This window comes from Pelophylax lessonae, assembly GCF_965119305.1.
Source record: "Pelophylax lessonae genome assembly, chromosome: 2".
NCBI lineage: Eukaryota > Metazoa > Chordata > Amphibia > Anura > Ranidae > Pelophylax > Pelophylax lessonae.
Genome location: NC_138769.1, coordinates 53,472,160 through 53,489,140, shown reverse-complemented (window position 1 = coordinate 53,489,140; position 16,981 = coordinate 53,472,160). Strand labels below are relative to the sequence as shown.

Below are 16,981 nucleotides of genomic sequence, written 5' to 3'. Positions count from 1 at the left end.
TTGGATCACCTCAAACATGGCCGCCCCCATGCTGGAGACACGAGGCTACGCCAAAATGGCGGCTCGTGCGATCCAGCAAAAAAAAAAATGGCGGCGGCCTGTACTGAATAGCGGTGTGCTGCAGGGCACACAACACTCTCTCTGCATGGGGATTTGGCGTGGTTGGCGGTACCGGCCCTGGCGGACCGCATGGCCATTCGGGAGGCCTGCTAATAGCTGGAGATCTGATTAGGAAGGCAGTCTACATGTCCGTGGCTTCTGACTGGTAGGTAGCTTATTCTTATCACCATAAGATTCCCAGAATGCCACAGATTACAATCTTTTTAACATGTATACAATTAGATTGTTAGCTCCCAAACCAAGCCTCCTGGCTTTTTGCACATAAAATCACACTCAAAGTAGGAGGATCTGTGTCATTTATAGGATAGAGAGGGACTCTATCTTACCATACAGAGAGGGGCCCGCGTTCACCACAAGACCCGTCAGGGGAAAAGGGGGAACATACTACTCACCATACCGGAACCAGGCGGGCACCAACTCCTGACAGTACCCCTCTCCACCGGGGCGGGAGGGCTGTCGACCGATATGGACGCCGTGACTCATGGTCTTTGGCGTTTCAGCGAGACGTTTAACTCGCGGGGTCAGTCCTTTAATGGGACTTTGTCGCGGCCGACCCAGCGCGGAGCTATGGCCTGCACGCGCTCGTAGGCTGAACTGGGGTGACCACCGGATCTCAACATCCAGCCCGTCGCCCTGTTCAGCTTTCTTGCTTGAAGATCTCACAGAAACACTGGAAAAAAAGCGGTCTAAAAAATCCTTTAAGAAAAAAATCTTGCCAGGACCTAAGATCCCAGCAAGGTATCTAGGTCCTTACTCCTAACTAGACAGAAAATAACTGATTTGCTGAGGCAGAGAGAGAGAGGATATACCCTCTGGGACTGCCCCTAGGGTGTGGCCAGAGCTTTTTAATTTCCTGTCTAGTCCTGCTCCTGTGGAGGCAACATAACCCGAAGGTGGTGTATCACCGAGGACTACGTCTGTCAATGAGCGCTAGAGAAAATATGTTTGGGGGTTCTAAGAAATTTTCTAGCAAAAAAAGGATTTTTACATGTAGGAGCAAAGTGTCAGAATTGGCCCGGATACAAAGAGTTTAAACTTGGTCAGGTTAAGTTTGCTGTGGATTTTCAATGTCCAGTGGCTGCTCCACAGCTCTTCTGTCTCTGGACCTCAGTTAAGTCTCAAGCTGAGCATTGAGAGTTCCCTCATTTTCATTTGTTTGGCCATAAAAGGGGTTAGCACTGTGAGACTGACCACTGGGTGGAACATGAAGAAGCATCCCCCCTCTTGCACAACGTTTTCCCATTTGGATGGAAGTGGGTAGACTATGGAATTTAAAAGGGGGTGGGGGATATAGGAGGTTTGGGAAGGAGGATAAAATGAATAGGGAGGTGGAGGAGGAAAATTACATTGGTCACTAACCCTCACCTGTTACCGGGTTTTGTAAGTACTTGCGGCCGCCGACGTGAGAGTCTAGACAGCAGGGGATTGTGCTGCTTGCAGTGAACCTACTGTGACCAGGGCCGCTGATAAGGCAGTAAAGCCAGCCCTCCTGTACTGGGCCCGGTCCCTCTCAATTCAAAAGGGGGGCCCCAGCACCTGTTGAGCAGGAAGGCCGGCTGTACTGTCTTATTGCAGACACCGATCCACTTCTACCTCCTCCTGCAGCACTGCCAGCTTCTCCTCTTCTTTCTCTCTCTGGCTGCACTGCAGAGGGATTGGTCCCAGCACATGCACCACTTCCATCTGCTGTCTGGGCCCCCCATGTGCCCCTTTCCCCACAGTGCTCCTGGCTTCCCTTCTCTCCTCTCCCGCCACCTGCTGCTGCAGGCACACAGGGGGATGTTTTGGGATGGAGACTGGGGGGAGGGGGGCGTTAATTTGTGTCATTGCCTGGCCCCTTCCTTTCCTGAATGATTACAGTGAGAAATCGTGCCACTATCTCCTGTGTACATTCATCACTAAACCATAGTAAACTCTATTTACTATGCTTCAGTTTGTGAATGAGAAGGAAGCCTCAGAGCGCTTCCTATTCATTCATCTGTGCAGCTGAGCTTGTAGAGAAAAGGACTGACAAATCTATGTCTTCAGTCAGGCTGAGGGGCCTTGTCAGGTAGGCAGTATGGGGACCCATGATTACTAACAGCAGCCCTGACTGTGACAGTGCCAATGTCTGAGGTCATGTTGTCCTCTTCAGAGTCTTCGGCTCCGTCAGGTGTAGCTGGCTTAGGTTTTTACAATGGCAATGCAAGAGTTCCAAATGAGCCAGTTATCTGGGGACTCTGATCATAGAGGCCATAAGCGAGCCCCTTTACCCGCTCCGACACATTATATCTGACTTGCCCACAGCCTTAGCAACTCCCAGGCCACCGGTCATAGAGCTCTACTTTTGTTCCCTTCCTCCTCTTCACTTTACCCCTTCAAACCAGACTGGCAGATTATCATCAAGCTTTAACCCTTACGTGAATTCACTACAGGCCATATAGGAGTTGATTTACTAAATTAATGATTCTGAATCCCTCAAGTCCTTGTCAGATATGATTACACCTGAGGAGTCACACTGCTGTCTACCGCTATAACTTCCAAGATAAGAGTCTATTCCAGCCCTTATTGATGCAATGTGCACTACTCTGACACTAGAGGATCCTTCTGTTACTTAAAGTGTTACTAAACCCATACCAGTAAAATCAGTCTGTATATGCAGTAAAGCATGCTCACTGTGGAAGGGTTAATTCTGCACATTGTTTAAAAAAAATGTTAGATCCTGTCTTCTCTGATCCTCCCCTTCCTCCACTGTCCCCAATCCATCTCCTAAAAGACAGAGCCTTTGGAGTCACTCTGCACATGCTCAGTTTGGTGCATATTGCTAGTTTTTTTTTTCCTTGGGAAGGTGCATGTGCTCAGCACAGGACCAATCAGCACTGTCCAGACAGAGGGTCAGGGGCCCTGCATCCTAAAATAACAGTCAGAGTAGAATTAAAACTCCTCCTACAAGCTTTAACCAGGATCTGATAGAAGTCACAAGACTGCTATATACTGCTGATGACAAAAGGTATTTAGCAGTTTATATTTACTAAAACGATTGCATTTCCATGTTCTGTGTACTGTGGGAGACCAGATATAGTGAATGCAGGCTCCTGAGTTTACTAACACTTTAAGCCTGGTAACATGATGATGAGAATATTGGGCAAATGATCGTCTGTTTTTTTGTTTTTGCATGCTAGTCTCATATCGAAAATGAAGAGATTACTAAACTTACGAAAAATCTCGTATGACATAATACAACTTCGGAAGTGATGTAATTTATTCTTTAGTTTCTGAGCATGGGAAGTCTTGTTCTTCCGATTTTTTTCAGAGGAATATTGTACTGATTAAAAGAAAATTGTATGATCTGGTATCGTACAAAAAAATGTTTGTTCCTTCAGATAATTTTGGATGAACTGTCGCGATTGGCTCTCGAAGAGCTGTGTACTAACGATCAGATTATTGTACGATTGCTTGGAATGCTGTATTTTTCATACGATTTTTGGACCAGGTGTACTATGCTTTAGACTAGAGCTGTTTCCAGCCTTGGGTCTTATAGGGCCTCTAATGCAGCTTTGCAACTTCATTTCCAAATGTTTCATTATAAAGACTGGAAACCCCCTGATAGGATGTTTGCTAACCCCTTACAGTGAATCCGAAAAGTTTTCACAGCACTTCACTTTTTCCACATTTTATTTTGTTACAGCCTTTTTCCAAAATGGATTAAATTTAATATTTTTCTCAAAATTCTACAAGCAATACCCAATAATGACAACATGAAAGAAGTTAGTTTGAAACCTTGGCAAATTTATTAAAAATAAAAAACATATCCCATGTACATAAGTATTCACAACCTTGCTCAATACTTTGTTGAAGCACCTTTGGCATCAATTACAGCCTCAAGTCTTTTTGAGTATGATACTACTTGGCACACCTATTTTTGGGCAGTTTCTCCCATTCTTCTTTGCAGGACCCCTCAAACTCCATCAGGTTGGATGGGGAGCATCGGTGTACAGCCATTTTCACATCTCTCTAGAGATGTTCAATCGGGTTCAAGTCTGGGCACTGGCTGAGCCACTCAAGGACATTCACAGCATTGTCCCGTAGCCACTCCTTTGTTATCTTGGTTGTGTGCTTAGGGTTGTGGTCCTGTTGTAAGATGAACCTTTGCCCCAGTCTGGGGTCCAGACCGCTCTGGAGCAGGTTTACATTGCTGCATTCATCTTTCCCTCGATCCTGACTAGTCTCCCAGTTCCTGTCACTGAAAAACATCCCCACAGCATGATGCTGCCACCACCATGCTTCGCTGTAGGGGTGGTATTGGCCAGGTGATGAGCGGTGCCTGGTTTCCTCCAGATATGACACTTGCCATTCAGGCCAAAGAGCTCAATCTTTGTTTCATTAGACCAGAGAATTTTGTTTCTCATGGTCGGAGAGTTCTTCAGGTGCCTTTTGGCAAGCTCCAGACGTGTTGTCATTTGCCTTTTACTGAGGAGTGGCTTCTGTCTGGTCTCTCTACCATACAGGCCTGATTGGTGGAGTGCTGCAGAGATGGTTGTTCTTCTTGAAGGTTCTCTTCTCTCCACAGAGAAACGCTGAAGCTCTGTCAGAGTGACCATCAGGTTCTTGGTCATCTCCCTGACTATGGCCCTTCTACCCTGATTGTTTACTTTGGCCAGACGGTCCACTCTAGGAAGAGTTCTGGTGGTTTCAAACTTCTTCCATATACAGGTAATGGAGGCCACTGTGCTCATTGGGACCTTCAAAGTTGCAGAAAAACTTTCTGTACCCTTCCCCAGATCTGTGCCTCAATACAATCCTGTCTCGAAGGTCTGCAGACAATACCTTGGACTTCATGACTCGGTTTGTGCTCTGACATGCACTGTTAACTGTGGGACCTTATATAGACAGGTGTGTGCCTTTCCAAATCATGCCCAATCAACTGAATTTAACACAGGTGGACTCCATTCAAGTTGTAGAAACATCTCAAGGATCAGTGGAAACAGAATGCACCTGAGCTCAATTTTGAGTGTCATGGCAAAGGCTGTGACTACCTATTTATGTACATGTGATTTTTTTGTGTATGTTAATACATTTGCAAAGATTTCAAAAAAAACAATCTTCTTTCACGTTGTCATTATGGGGTATTGTTTGTAGAATTTTGAGGAAAATAATGCATTTAATCCATTTTGGAAGGCTGTAACATAAGAAAAATGTGGCAAAAAGTGAAGCGCTTTGAATACTTTTCAGATGCATTGTAAGTGCTTGCTGGCCTTGTATTCATTTGGTGCAGATTTTGTTGAGAAGTGGTCTCCTCCCTCTGTGGATCCAGCCAGATCTCCCCTTAACAAGGCAGCTATGCTTTTGGTGGCAGATGCGCCTGCTTTTCACAATTTAGCCTATAAACAAAGTACCAGACAAAAGTCCAGAATATTGCTGCACTCCTCAATATCTTTATTGAAGCATTAAAATGACATCACAAGTATGGTAGGAATGCTAAAAGGTACCGCGCTTCGAGCTAAAAACAGTGCTTAAACATCCTATAGGATAGGAGTTTTGAGTAAGCGCTGTTTTTAGTGTGAAGCGCAGAACCTTTCAGCGTTGTTGCCATACTTGCAATGTCAATTTATTGCTTCAATAACGATATCGAGGAGTGCAGCAATATTCTGGACTTTTGTACATTACTTGATCTTACAGACAAGCTGTGCAGCACCCTCGCTCCTTGATCACTATATGGAAGTGGGGATTGTTGATCTGGAGCAGAAATATCTTGGTTTAGCCAATAAACAGTTGTAAGCCTTCTCCAGCACTCTATTCTTGTTGGCAAGTTCCACCTTACAACCAATTCTGGTTTTGATTTTACTTTGTCAGACCAGATGTGACTGGGTGAAACCACCACAGCTGTGAGGATCTCCAGCCAAGACTGGGTTCACAGCAGGGGGACCGGTGCGTCCCTGCTCACCGATTCAGGTCCGAATTTTTGCCTGAGATCGCACCTGAATCAGAACCAAAGACACACAGGACCCTTTCCATATGCAGACCGTGGCCGCCCCACTCTCCAGCCATGGGAATTGGATGCGAGGAAACATGCAGTTCGCATATGTGTGAACCCAGCCTAAAGTGCTGAACTGTGGTGCAATTTTGTGAGAAGCGTTTTGTCTGTATGCCCTTTGAGGGAACAGCCCTAGTTGTTTCCATCATGGATGTTACTGGTGGTAAGAGCACTCCTCTTTTTCAGTGGAAGAAGACTAATGAGTGGACTGATGTAATCTCCCTCTTTGACCCCCGTCTTTGATGCCAAGGCTTCTCGTCCACCTGCAAAGTCTCACAGTCCAATTCTACTAAATCCTTAGACAAGCCTTCCTCTGCATGAAGATGTCCCCTTCCATTCCAGAGTAGGAGGGCGTTTTTTGGCCTTTGTGAACACTTGGGCATCCTGCGTTCCAAATGCTTGGGTGCAGGAAGCGGGGTTCCAGGGCTGCAAGATCTACTTTTGTTCCCTTCCTCCTCTTCACTTTACCCCTTCAAACCTTTCAAACCAGACTGGCAGATTATCAGCAAGCTTTAACCCTTTAGTGAATTCACTACAGGCCATATAGGAGTTGATTTACTAAAACCGGAGAGTGCAAAATCTGGTGCAGCTCTGCATAGAAGCCAATCGGCTTCCAGTTTTTTTCTGTCAAAGTTTAAATTAAACAAGCTGACATTAGATGCCGATTGGCTACCATGCACAGCTACACCAGATTTTGCACACTTAGGCCCCTTTCAAACAGGTGGACCGTTCAGATCCGCCTGTCCGTTTTTTTTTTTTGGCGGATCTGTACGGTCACCCCATGCATGAGTATGGGGCATTGGATGTCAGCGGAGACATGTCCGCTGACATCCGATCCGACAAATCTGGACGGATGGAAACACTATTTTCCATCCGTCCAGCGGATTGGATGAGAACGGACAGACGGTCTGTTCCCATCCGATTCCCCCATAGAGATGCATGGGGACCTGACAGCTGTGTCTCTGCACACAGCGCGGAGAACAGCTGTCATCCCCTGCTGAGATAAACTGAGTCCGTTTGACGGACTCCTAGTGTGAAAGAGCCCTTGGGGTTGCAAATAACCCTATAGTGTTCACCCTACTAAAGGCAGGTCCTATATGAATGTCAAGATTGCTGGGTATTTATTAGAGAAGAATAAAAAAAAAGGAAACACAAGAGGTGTAAGTGAATATTAACTTTCATTCACTTTATTATCTTCAGCTGTACTTTATGGCAACATAGCAGGAAGAACATAAAATCCCTTATTAGAGAGTTGTGTATGAAATGTAAGTACTGTCATTCAGATTTCGGTCAATTCTCCAGCTGCCACTTTCAATCTAGAACACAGATTAATAAAAGTTCGGCAATAGTGACCAATTCTGTTCCCCAGAAGATGATTGACAATTGTATGCTTCATTCAACCAGCTGATGAATGTTTACCTCAATAATACCAAATGGTATAAATAGATTCCAAAGTGCCTCTAGATTGTATCTTGCTGTGGAATTTGCACAAAGACTGATTGGAGGTTTTTAAGTTGTCATAAACTCTGACTGCTCCACTCTGATCATCCCTCATTTCTCAGATGACTCCGGTAACAGAAGCCAATATCACACGCGACACAGCTTGAGTGGAAAGTTCTCGGTGATGAGATGGTCATCCTGGAGAACGACAACTATATTCACCTCAAATTCTGTCAAAGACAAATAAAGTTTAGTTAGCACCGTGTGCAAAGCAAACTGATTCAATGGGTCTATTGTCACCCTCTCTACACACAGAGTAGAAGACGATGCTTTACCTATTTTGAAGTTGGTGGTTTCCAAGGTTGGGCAGGTGAAGAGTCTGGGGAATATCATGTAGATGGGTATTGAGAGGCCTCTGCACACATCACCCTCTGCTATCTGGATATTTTGGATCTCTGTGGCATCTCTGGCGTAGCCTTCTGCACAGCCTAAGAAAATATGCAGACTGCTATTTAACATACTGTAGTAATAACCCAGCAACATATAAGAGTGATAAAGTCATGGCTGAATGATATGTAGGCCAGACCATTTTGCTTGATGGTTTAAAGCAGTGGTCCTCAACCCTGGCCTACAGGGCCCACTAACAGGCCAGATTTTAGGTATTACCTTGGGGAGATGCAGACTAGAGTACTGCAATCACTGAGCAGCAAATTATATAATCTGGGATGTATTTCAGTTATCTTGAAAATCTGGCCTGTTAGTGGGCCCTGTAGGCCAGGGTTGAGGACCACTGGTTTAAAGGATTAGTTCACCTTTACAAAAAAAATGTAAAGGTGAACTTTCACCAGACAAAAGCCCCATATATATATATATATATATATATATATATTTTTTTTTTTATTCATTAGGTCTATGTGAAGTGGTTTGCACAGTGTTGGCAGCCAGAAATTTATGCACTGTACACTTCATAGATATTGTTTTTAGATTGCGCTGATTGATATTTGTTTCCAAAAGCCCAAATTACCTACAGAGTTGCCAAGCTGTCAGTACCCCCACAGCCGGTCCAGCAGCCAGAGGATTGGAAATTCCCATTCTTTTCTGTGAGCGTTCAGGATGGACCAGATCAATTTTGATTGGTCAGTGCCATCACTCTGACAGCGCTGAACAATCAGAAATAATGTGATCTGTACCTGAAGTGTAGAGGGGAAAGAGCAGAAATGTCAAGTCCCTGACTGCTGAACTGGCTGTGGAAGTGCTGACAGCTCAGCAACCCTGGAGGTAAGTACAGGGGGTGATGGTGTCCAGTGTCAGTTCACCTTTACATTTTTTCTGTAAACGTGGACTAACCCTTTAAGGACAGCTGTAACTTTCCTAGAAATTCCTCCACCCCCACCCACACCAACCTCAACAGGACACTGCCCTGTATGGTGACAAAGTGACTTATATACTCCCCTTACTAGGGTTGTCACCTCTTCCCTTTGAAACTGAACACAAAAAAATTGCACAGGTTCTGTGGATGATTAAGGTGGTAATTAAACTCACTTGGTGCCTTATCTGCATTAAATTAGCCTCAGAACCTGTGTAATTCATATGTGTTCGGGTTTAAAGGGATGAGGTGGCAACCCTACCCCTTACCAGCACTCCTTCACAGACAATGCTGAAATCAGTGGAGTGGTGTCATGCAACAGTGCTAAGGCATAGCAACCAGATTAGAGGATTGTAAAGAATAAAGTACTGTTGCCCTTTAAAGGGAATCCATCATATAAAAACAATAAATAAATAAATATGGGAGCTGCTTTTTTTTTTTTTTTTTAATTTAAGGTGTAGGCTCTGGGTCTGTCATTTTTATTCTTGCTTCATGCCCTACAACAACCATGTAAATATCAGGCGCCTCAACACCAGAAGAACATTTTCAATTCTTAAGTCTATTGAGACTGATGGTACTGCCTAGAGCCTTAGACTATAACCAATCATAGAACATTTATTACCCAGAATCAAGAAGTGGTTATTCAATGGTCCAGTAAGCAAGTCAAAGCCCAGGTCTTTGAAAATGGCACCTAACAATGTCAGATATGGCACTAAAAGGTTCTCATTAAAAGTAGAGCTAAGGGGTTAATACTCCCCTTCCCAACAGTTCTCGCAGGCATCTTCTCTTGTGTGCAGGTCTTCGGAAAATCTTCATTAGCTGGCATGGGGTGACTTCATTCCTGCACACAGGAATCAGGCTGACCTCTGTAAGCTGAGCTGCCCATGCGCAGCTAAGTTTCCAGTTCGGGGATTGCTGTGGGCAAGCAAGTTTATTGCAGAAGAGACACTGCCTGCTCACAGCAAATAACAGCAGAACTTTATTTCTGCTTTAACCTCAATTAAAGTGCCAAGGTACAGCTATCCTCACCTGCAGAAAAAACACTGAGAAAACAATCCCACTATTATGTGAATGTTAAAAAGGGTTTCGCCATACCCCAGTTTCAGAACATTAAAAAGGAAGCAAAGAACCACACTGCAAACTTACCACAAGTCTCAACTCGTACCAGCTGCAGCTCAATACTCTTAATGGCGACCTCTGATGTCTCCACAATCAGCTCCCCTGTCAGAGGCTGTGTGATGAGGCAGTTAGTGGAGTCCAGGTGACCTCGGATGAGAAATCTTGGTAGAGAGACCCTCTGAAGAACAAGAACAGCCAGTCATGTTAAAGCCAAACACGATACAATGCAACTTTATAATCATTAAGACATCACTAAATGTATTTAAACTACGGATTGACCGATTATCAGCAAAGCCAATTATCGGAGGGCCGATATTCACTTTTCCTGATATATCGGTATCGGCCCCAGAAATTGCCGACATTACAGATATTGTCGTGATGTCATTGCGTATGTTGCGCCACGCGCCTCCGCGCACTGGGCCTAATCGTCTGGACTAGTCAGGAGTGTAACACAGCCACACGGTCTCCCACGCACAGCAGCCCGGTGCCAGCCAGCCACCCACACCCACAAGCCCTGTACCAACCAGCTAGCCACAGGTCAGGCACTATACCAGCCAGCCACCCACAGGCCCTGTACTAGCCAGCCACAGGCAGTATACCAGCCAGCCACCCACAGGCCCTGCCAGACAGCCACCCACCCACCACAGGGTGCCAGACAGCCACCAACAGCCCCTGTGCCAGCCACCCACCCACCACAGGATGCCAGCCAGCCACCCACCCACCACAGGGTGCCAGCAAGCCACCCACCACAGGGTGCTAGAGAGCCAGCCACCCACCACAGGGTGCCAGAGAGCCAGCTACAGGCACTGTACCAGCCACCCGCCCACCACAGGGTGCCAGTGCCAGCCACCCACCCACCACAGGGTGCCAGTGCCAGCCACCCACCCACCACAGGGTGCCAGTGCCAGCCACAGGTACTGTACCAGCCAGTCACCCACAGGCCCTGTACCAGCCAGCCACCCACAGCCCCTGTGCCAGCCACCCACCGACCACTGGGTGCCAGCCAGCCACCCACCACAGGGTGCCAGCCACCCACCCACCACAGGGTGCCGGACAGCCAGCCACCCACCACAGGGTGCCGGACAGCCAGCCACCCATCACAGGGTGCCGGACAGCCAGCCACCCATTACAGGGTGCCAGCCAGCCAGCCACCCACCACAGGGTGCCAGCAAGCCAGCCACCCACCACAGGGTGCCAGACAGCCAGCCACACACCACAGGGTGCCAGAGAGCCAGCTACAGGCACTGTACCAGCCAACCACCAACAGCCCCTGTACCAGCCAGCCACCCACCACAGGGTGCCAGTGCCAGCCACCCACCCACCACAGGGTGCCAGTGCCAGCCACCCACCCACCACAGGGTGCCAGTGCCAGCCACAGGTACTGTACCAGCCAGTCACCCACAGGCCCTGTACCAGCCAGCCACCCACAGCCCCTGTGCCAGCCACCCACCGACCACTGGGTGCCAGCCAGCCACCCACCACAGGGTGCCAGCCACCCACCCACCACAGGGTGCCGGACAGCCAGCCACCCACCACAGGGTGCCGGACAGCCAGCCACCCATCACAGGGTGCCGGACAGCCAGCCACCCATTACAGGGTGCCAGCCAGCCAGCCACCCACCACAGGGTGCCAGCAAGCCAGCCACCCACCACAGGGTGCCAGACAGCCAGCCACACACCACAGGGTGCCAGAGAGCCAGCTACAGGCACTGTACCAGCCAACCACCAACAGCCCCTGTACCAGCCAGCCACCCACCACAGGGTGCCAGTGCCAGCCACCCACCCACCACAGGGTGCCAGTGCCAGCCACCCGCCCACCACAGGGTGCCAGTGCCAGCCACAGGTACTGTACCAGCCAGTCACCCACAGGCCCTGTACCAGCCAGCCACCCACAGCCCCTGTGCCAGCCACCCACCCACCACTGGGTGCCAGCCAGCCACCCACCACAGGGTGCCAGCCAGCCACCCACCCACCACAGAGTGCCGGACAGCCAGCCACCCATCACAGGTTGCCGGACAGCCAGCCACCCATTACAGGGTGCCAGCCAGCCAGCCACCCACCACAGGGTGCCAGCAAGCCAGCCACTCACCACAGGGTGCCAGACAGCCAGCCACACACCACAGGGTGCCAGACACTCATCACCACAGAGAGCAAGCCATATTTTTTTTAAAATAAATAATAGTACTTTTTAGTAGTGTCTTTCAAATTTCAATGGAGATGGATGCAGATAAAAAAAGTAGAAGTGTGATCTGGGGCTATTTCTCGTCTCCATCTCCAGGAAAAGCAGCAGCACTGTGCAACACGTGCACAAACAATGCAAGCATGGGATCAGCAATTGCAAAAACCAAAAATACGTCAAATCTTGGGGCCCATCTAAGAGTTCATCAAGTTAAATTATATCATGCAGCACAGAAAAAAACAATGAATCACAAGGTGAAATACCAGTATCACAGGCAACAAAAACAGATATGTTTCGATAACGTTTCAGATAAAAACCAGGTGGCTAAATTCGGATGGAAGATCCCAACTGCTGGACAGAGTAATCACAGAGATGATGGTCACTGATATCCAGCCATTTACAATGGTGTCTGACTCTGGATTTAAGTGGTTGATGTCCATAGTTGAGCCAAGGTACGCACTGAAGAGTGACAAGTATTATCGAACCGAAATGCTGGGAAAGATTCACCAAAAGGTCGTTGAGAAAAGTAAAGGCTATGCTGAAACCAGAGAATGTTGGCAACTCACTCTCATTCACGACTGACTGCTGGTCAGGACAAACAGAGTCACTAATGAGTCTTACATGCCACTTCATTGACAGTGGATAGACAAGAAGGCATTTGGTGTTGAATACAAACATGATGCAAGGATCCCACACTGGGGAGTACATTAGAGAAAGGTTTCTAGGCATGCTTGAAGACTTGGGAATCACCAAAGACCGAGTGATGCTTGTGCTTTGAGACAGCGGAGCGAACATGGTGAAAGGAATGAGACTTGCTGAAGTGTCAGACCTCAGTTGCATGGCACACACCCTCCAACTTGTGGTAAATGATGGCCTGTCAAACCAGAGAGTTTTGCTTGACAGAATTAGCATGCTGAAGAGGTGCAAAGGACATTTCCACCATTCAATACTTGCCAAGCAGAGACTGAGGTGCATTTAGGAAGACCTTGGCCTACTCAAAAACAACTTGATTAATGCTGTTCCAACACGATGGAACTCAACACTTCACATGCTGCAAAGAATGCTGGAGCAGAAGCGAGTTCTTACCATCTATTCAGGTGAATATGGAGAATATTCTTGTCCTACTGCTGCTGATCAGTGGGACATTGTAGTCAATGTCATTGAGACCGTCCTCCCCATTGAGGAAGTGACACTAGAGGTGAGTCATTACGACTCATCTGTTATCCCATGTGCGAGAGTGCTGAAGATGCTTCTTCAAGAGAATGAAGGACCCAACACTTGTAGCACTAAAACATGTAGGCAGGCCACGAGGGACAGCGTCGCCAAACGTTTTGAGAAGCATAAAGAGAATAAAAATGTTGTGCTTGCATGTCTTTTGGATCCTCGATACAAGAATCGTGCTTTCTCTTCTGATGAGGTATTGGCCAAGGCAAAACAATGGCTGACAGAAGATATTCAACATGAGGTGCAGGAGGTTCCTGCCGAAAAGACAAGTCAGGAACAGCAGTTTTCTAATCTGGAAGAGCAGGATGCTGCAATAAGAGAAAAATGTCCAAAAAGACAACAGACAGAAGAGAAACTTCATCGTAGTCGAATAGATGCCACGTTCAGTGTTTTATTGGGGCCTCATGCAAAGGATTCTTCTGTATCTGCAATAATGACCCTGAATAATGAACTTCATCTCTATTTGAAGGAACTGGTAATTGACAGAAGAAGTGGTGTTCAGTGGTGGAAAGAAAATGAGGCACGCTACAAAAGACTTGCTTCTCATGCTAGAAGATCCCTTTCTGCTCCTCCTTCCTCGGTACCAAGTGAGTGTGTTTTTAGTGAAGTAGCAGTAATTTATGAAAAAAACAGAAGCCGTTTAACTGGTGAATATGCTGAAATGTTATGCTTTCTGCACTATAATATTGTTCTACTTAATTGGGAGTATGGAACGCGAGTAGTACTAGTGTCCAGTCCACTGTCTTTTGCACTGCAGCTACTAGATTTAATCATTGCAGACAGTGAGTGCACTACTGCAGCACTTTATGTAAATTTTGTTTTTGGAAGCCTTTAGTTAATATTTTCCCAGCAATTTATTTTTAAAATTGTCTACTCTTTTAGGACTCATTCGTTCACATGATGTGAAACTGATGTACCTGCAAGTGAATGCTGTGCGGTTTTCCTATCAGTTTTCACGCAGGTAAGGTGTGAAGAATGAGCCTTTAATGTTAAAAATGTTAACAAACAAACATTAACATGTTCAGTACCAGATTTGTGTCAAAAACTGTCTTTATTTTTCAAAAATTTAAATGTACAAAATATTAGCCCATATCGGCAGATACCGATACTTTGTGACCAAAATATCGGTATCGGCCCTGAAAAAACCATATCGGTCTATCCCTAATTTAAATGGCTGAATTTGACTAAGTATCTGCCGAACCAGCCAGGGTGTACATATTGCAGGCCACACCCTCCGCCTTCCTGTCAGTCGGGTCCTTAAAGGACGGGGACTCTTCAACCAGAATTATGGTTGCCCTGTTTAATCTGGAAACCCAAGGGTCCACCACCAGTGGAACAGTCCACTACTTAAGAAGTCACTCCTCATAGGGGTATCGCCTAGAAAAATCACTTAGGGACCCCAAGGGGACGCTTTGGTCCTCCCCACTATTTAGTGACAATTCTGTCAAAATAGAAGGGGAAAGGGAACACTTTTTCCGCCCTGGATGGCTTGTAAATACCAAAGGAAACTTGCGCCTCCACCGCAGCTACAGCGGTGTCCTCCATCTTTAAGCTACAATCAGTGCGCGTCCACCAGCGCCTTTTCGTACATAGTTAGTCAGGTTGAAAAAAGACACAAGTCCATCCGTTTCAACCAACAAAAAAAAACAATATTGAAAACCCAACCATACAATACCATATACACAATCCTATACTGTTGATCCAGAGGAAGGCAAAAATAAACCCCAGCAAAGCATGATCTAATTTGCAACAGCAGGGGAAAAAAAATTATTTCCTGATCCCGGATATTCCCTGGATCAACTTTACCTAAAAAGATTTTTAGTACCCATTTATATTATGTACACCTAGGAAAGAATCCAGGCCTTTTTAAAAGAAATCTAGTGAGCTAGCCAGAACCACCTCTGGAGGGAGTCTATTCCACATTTCACAGCTCTTACGGTGAAAAAACATTTCCGTATTTGGAGACAAAATCTGTTTTCCTCGTAAAGAGTGCCCCCCCTTGTCCTCTGTGTTGACCTTAAAGTGAACAACTCAACACCAAGTTCACTATATGGACTCCTTATGTATTTATACATGTTGATCATATCCCCCCTTAATCTCCTTTTCTCAAGACAGAATAAATTCAGTTCCTCTAATCTTTTCTCATAGTACGCGGTTGCAGAAGTGGAGGAATCCTTCTCACTTACTGAGGATTCAGGGCGCGTGGTTGCAGACCCAGCAGGGTGACCCACATCCGCGGTGGACGAATCAAATTCTGGATCTGATGAGACAGATGAGGCAGGGGAAGGCGGGGCGTTTTTGGCCAGCCCGTTGCCCAAAAGTCACCTCCTCCCAGGACACCAAGGACTACAGGACCACCGTCAGTGCATTAATGGATGGATGGGACCCAGAGGGCCCCGCAGCCTCAGAGAGGGGATTAGGTGGGGAATTGTGCTCCAAAAGACTCTATGAGTCACCAGGGGGATCCCCACAAAAAAGTGTAAAATACTGCTAAGGGACAACCCCCACCGCTATGGCAGCCTACCTGGTTGCCAGCCACAGAGCACCAATTGATCCTAAGTAGAGGGGGGGAGAGGACCCCACCAGACTCACCACCCTGCAGAAACAAGGTAGCGCAGCTACAAGGAGAATCTGCATTGCACGAACGGCGATCAGGAAATTAAAAGATCCAGGAGTCATAACTAGAGGATGAGGAGGGGCTCCCACAGCCGAAATTGCCACCCAGAGGGCTCCACTTCAATGGCAAACCACTGAAAAATGGCCACCGGACTACACAAACATGGCCGCCGTGCATTAAGCACACAGGCTACAAGAAAATGGCAGCACCACAAAGCTCCCAGGGACCCAGGAAGGATCCCTAGGCCTCAGAAAATGGCACAGGCAGGAAGGAGGCCCTGGCAGAAGCTCCCACCAGGTAGACCCCCCCCTCACAGTCGATCACCTGGTCACAGGAGGCGCATCCCCTGCCCCCATTACCAGGTCGTATGCGACCGAGCGAGGCGTTTAACTCGCAGGCCAGCCCCCGTCTGGTGGGGCTACGTCGTGGCCGACCTAGCACAGAGTTAAGGTCTGCGCGCGCTTGCTGGCCAGACTGGGGTGACCACTGGATCTAGATTATCCAGCCCGTCACCCAGTCCGGCAGTTGAATGTAGATCTCACAGGAAAAAATCCTAGAGAAAAAAAAAAAAATCTAAAAAATTAAAAATTGCCAGGACCAGAGATCCCAGCAAGGAACTAGGTCCTTACTCCTGACTAGGCAGAAAAAAACTGAGTACCTATAGCAAAGAGAGGGAGTATACCCCCTGGGACTGCCCATAGGCATAGCAAGACTTTTTTTCTGCCTAGTGTCCTACTCCTGTAGGGGGCAGTATAACCCAATGGTTAAGAAGATCAGGAGCTGTGTCTGTCAATGAATGAAAGAGGAAAAAAAGGACATCACTTTTGTGTACCGCGTCGCACGATTACGCAGTTGTCAGTTAAAGTAACGCAGTGCCGGAATTGCGAAAAACAGCATGGTCATG

General features: G+C 47.1%; 1 protein-coding gene across 4 annotated transcripts in view; it reads right to left on the bottom strand.

Moving 5' to 3' along the window:
- Nucleotides 1-7,667: 7,667 nt before the first annotated feature.
- Nucleotides 7,668-16,981, bottom strand: part of VPS26C (VPS26 endosomal protein sorting factor C) — a 56,757-nt gene continuing 47,443 nt past the window's right edge. For all 4 annotated transcript variants that reach the window (XM_082246536.1, XM_082246537.1, XM_082246538.1 and 1 more), the window contains 3 exons: nt 10,086-10,236; nt 7,909-8,061; nt 7,668-7,803 (listed from right to left, as the gene is read on the bottom strand). In XM_082246536.1, coding sequence (XP_082102662.1) covers nt 7,721-7,803; nt 7,909-8,061; nt 10,086-10,236 — 387 coding nt within the window. In that variant the 3' untranslated portion in view covers nt 7,668-7,720. The remainder of the gene's footprint in view (nt 7,804-7,908; nt 8,062-10,085; nt 10,237-16,981) is intronic.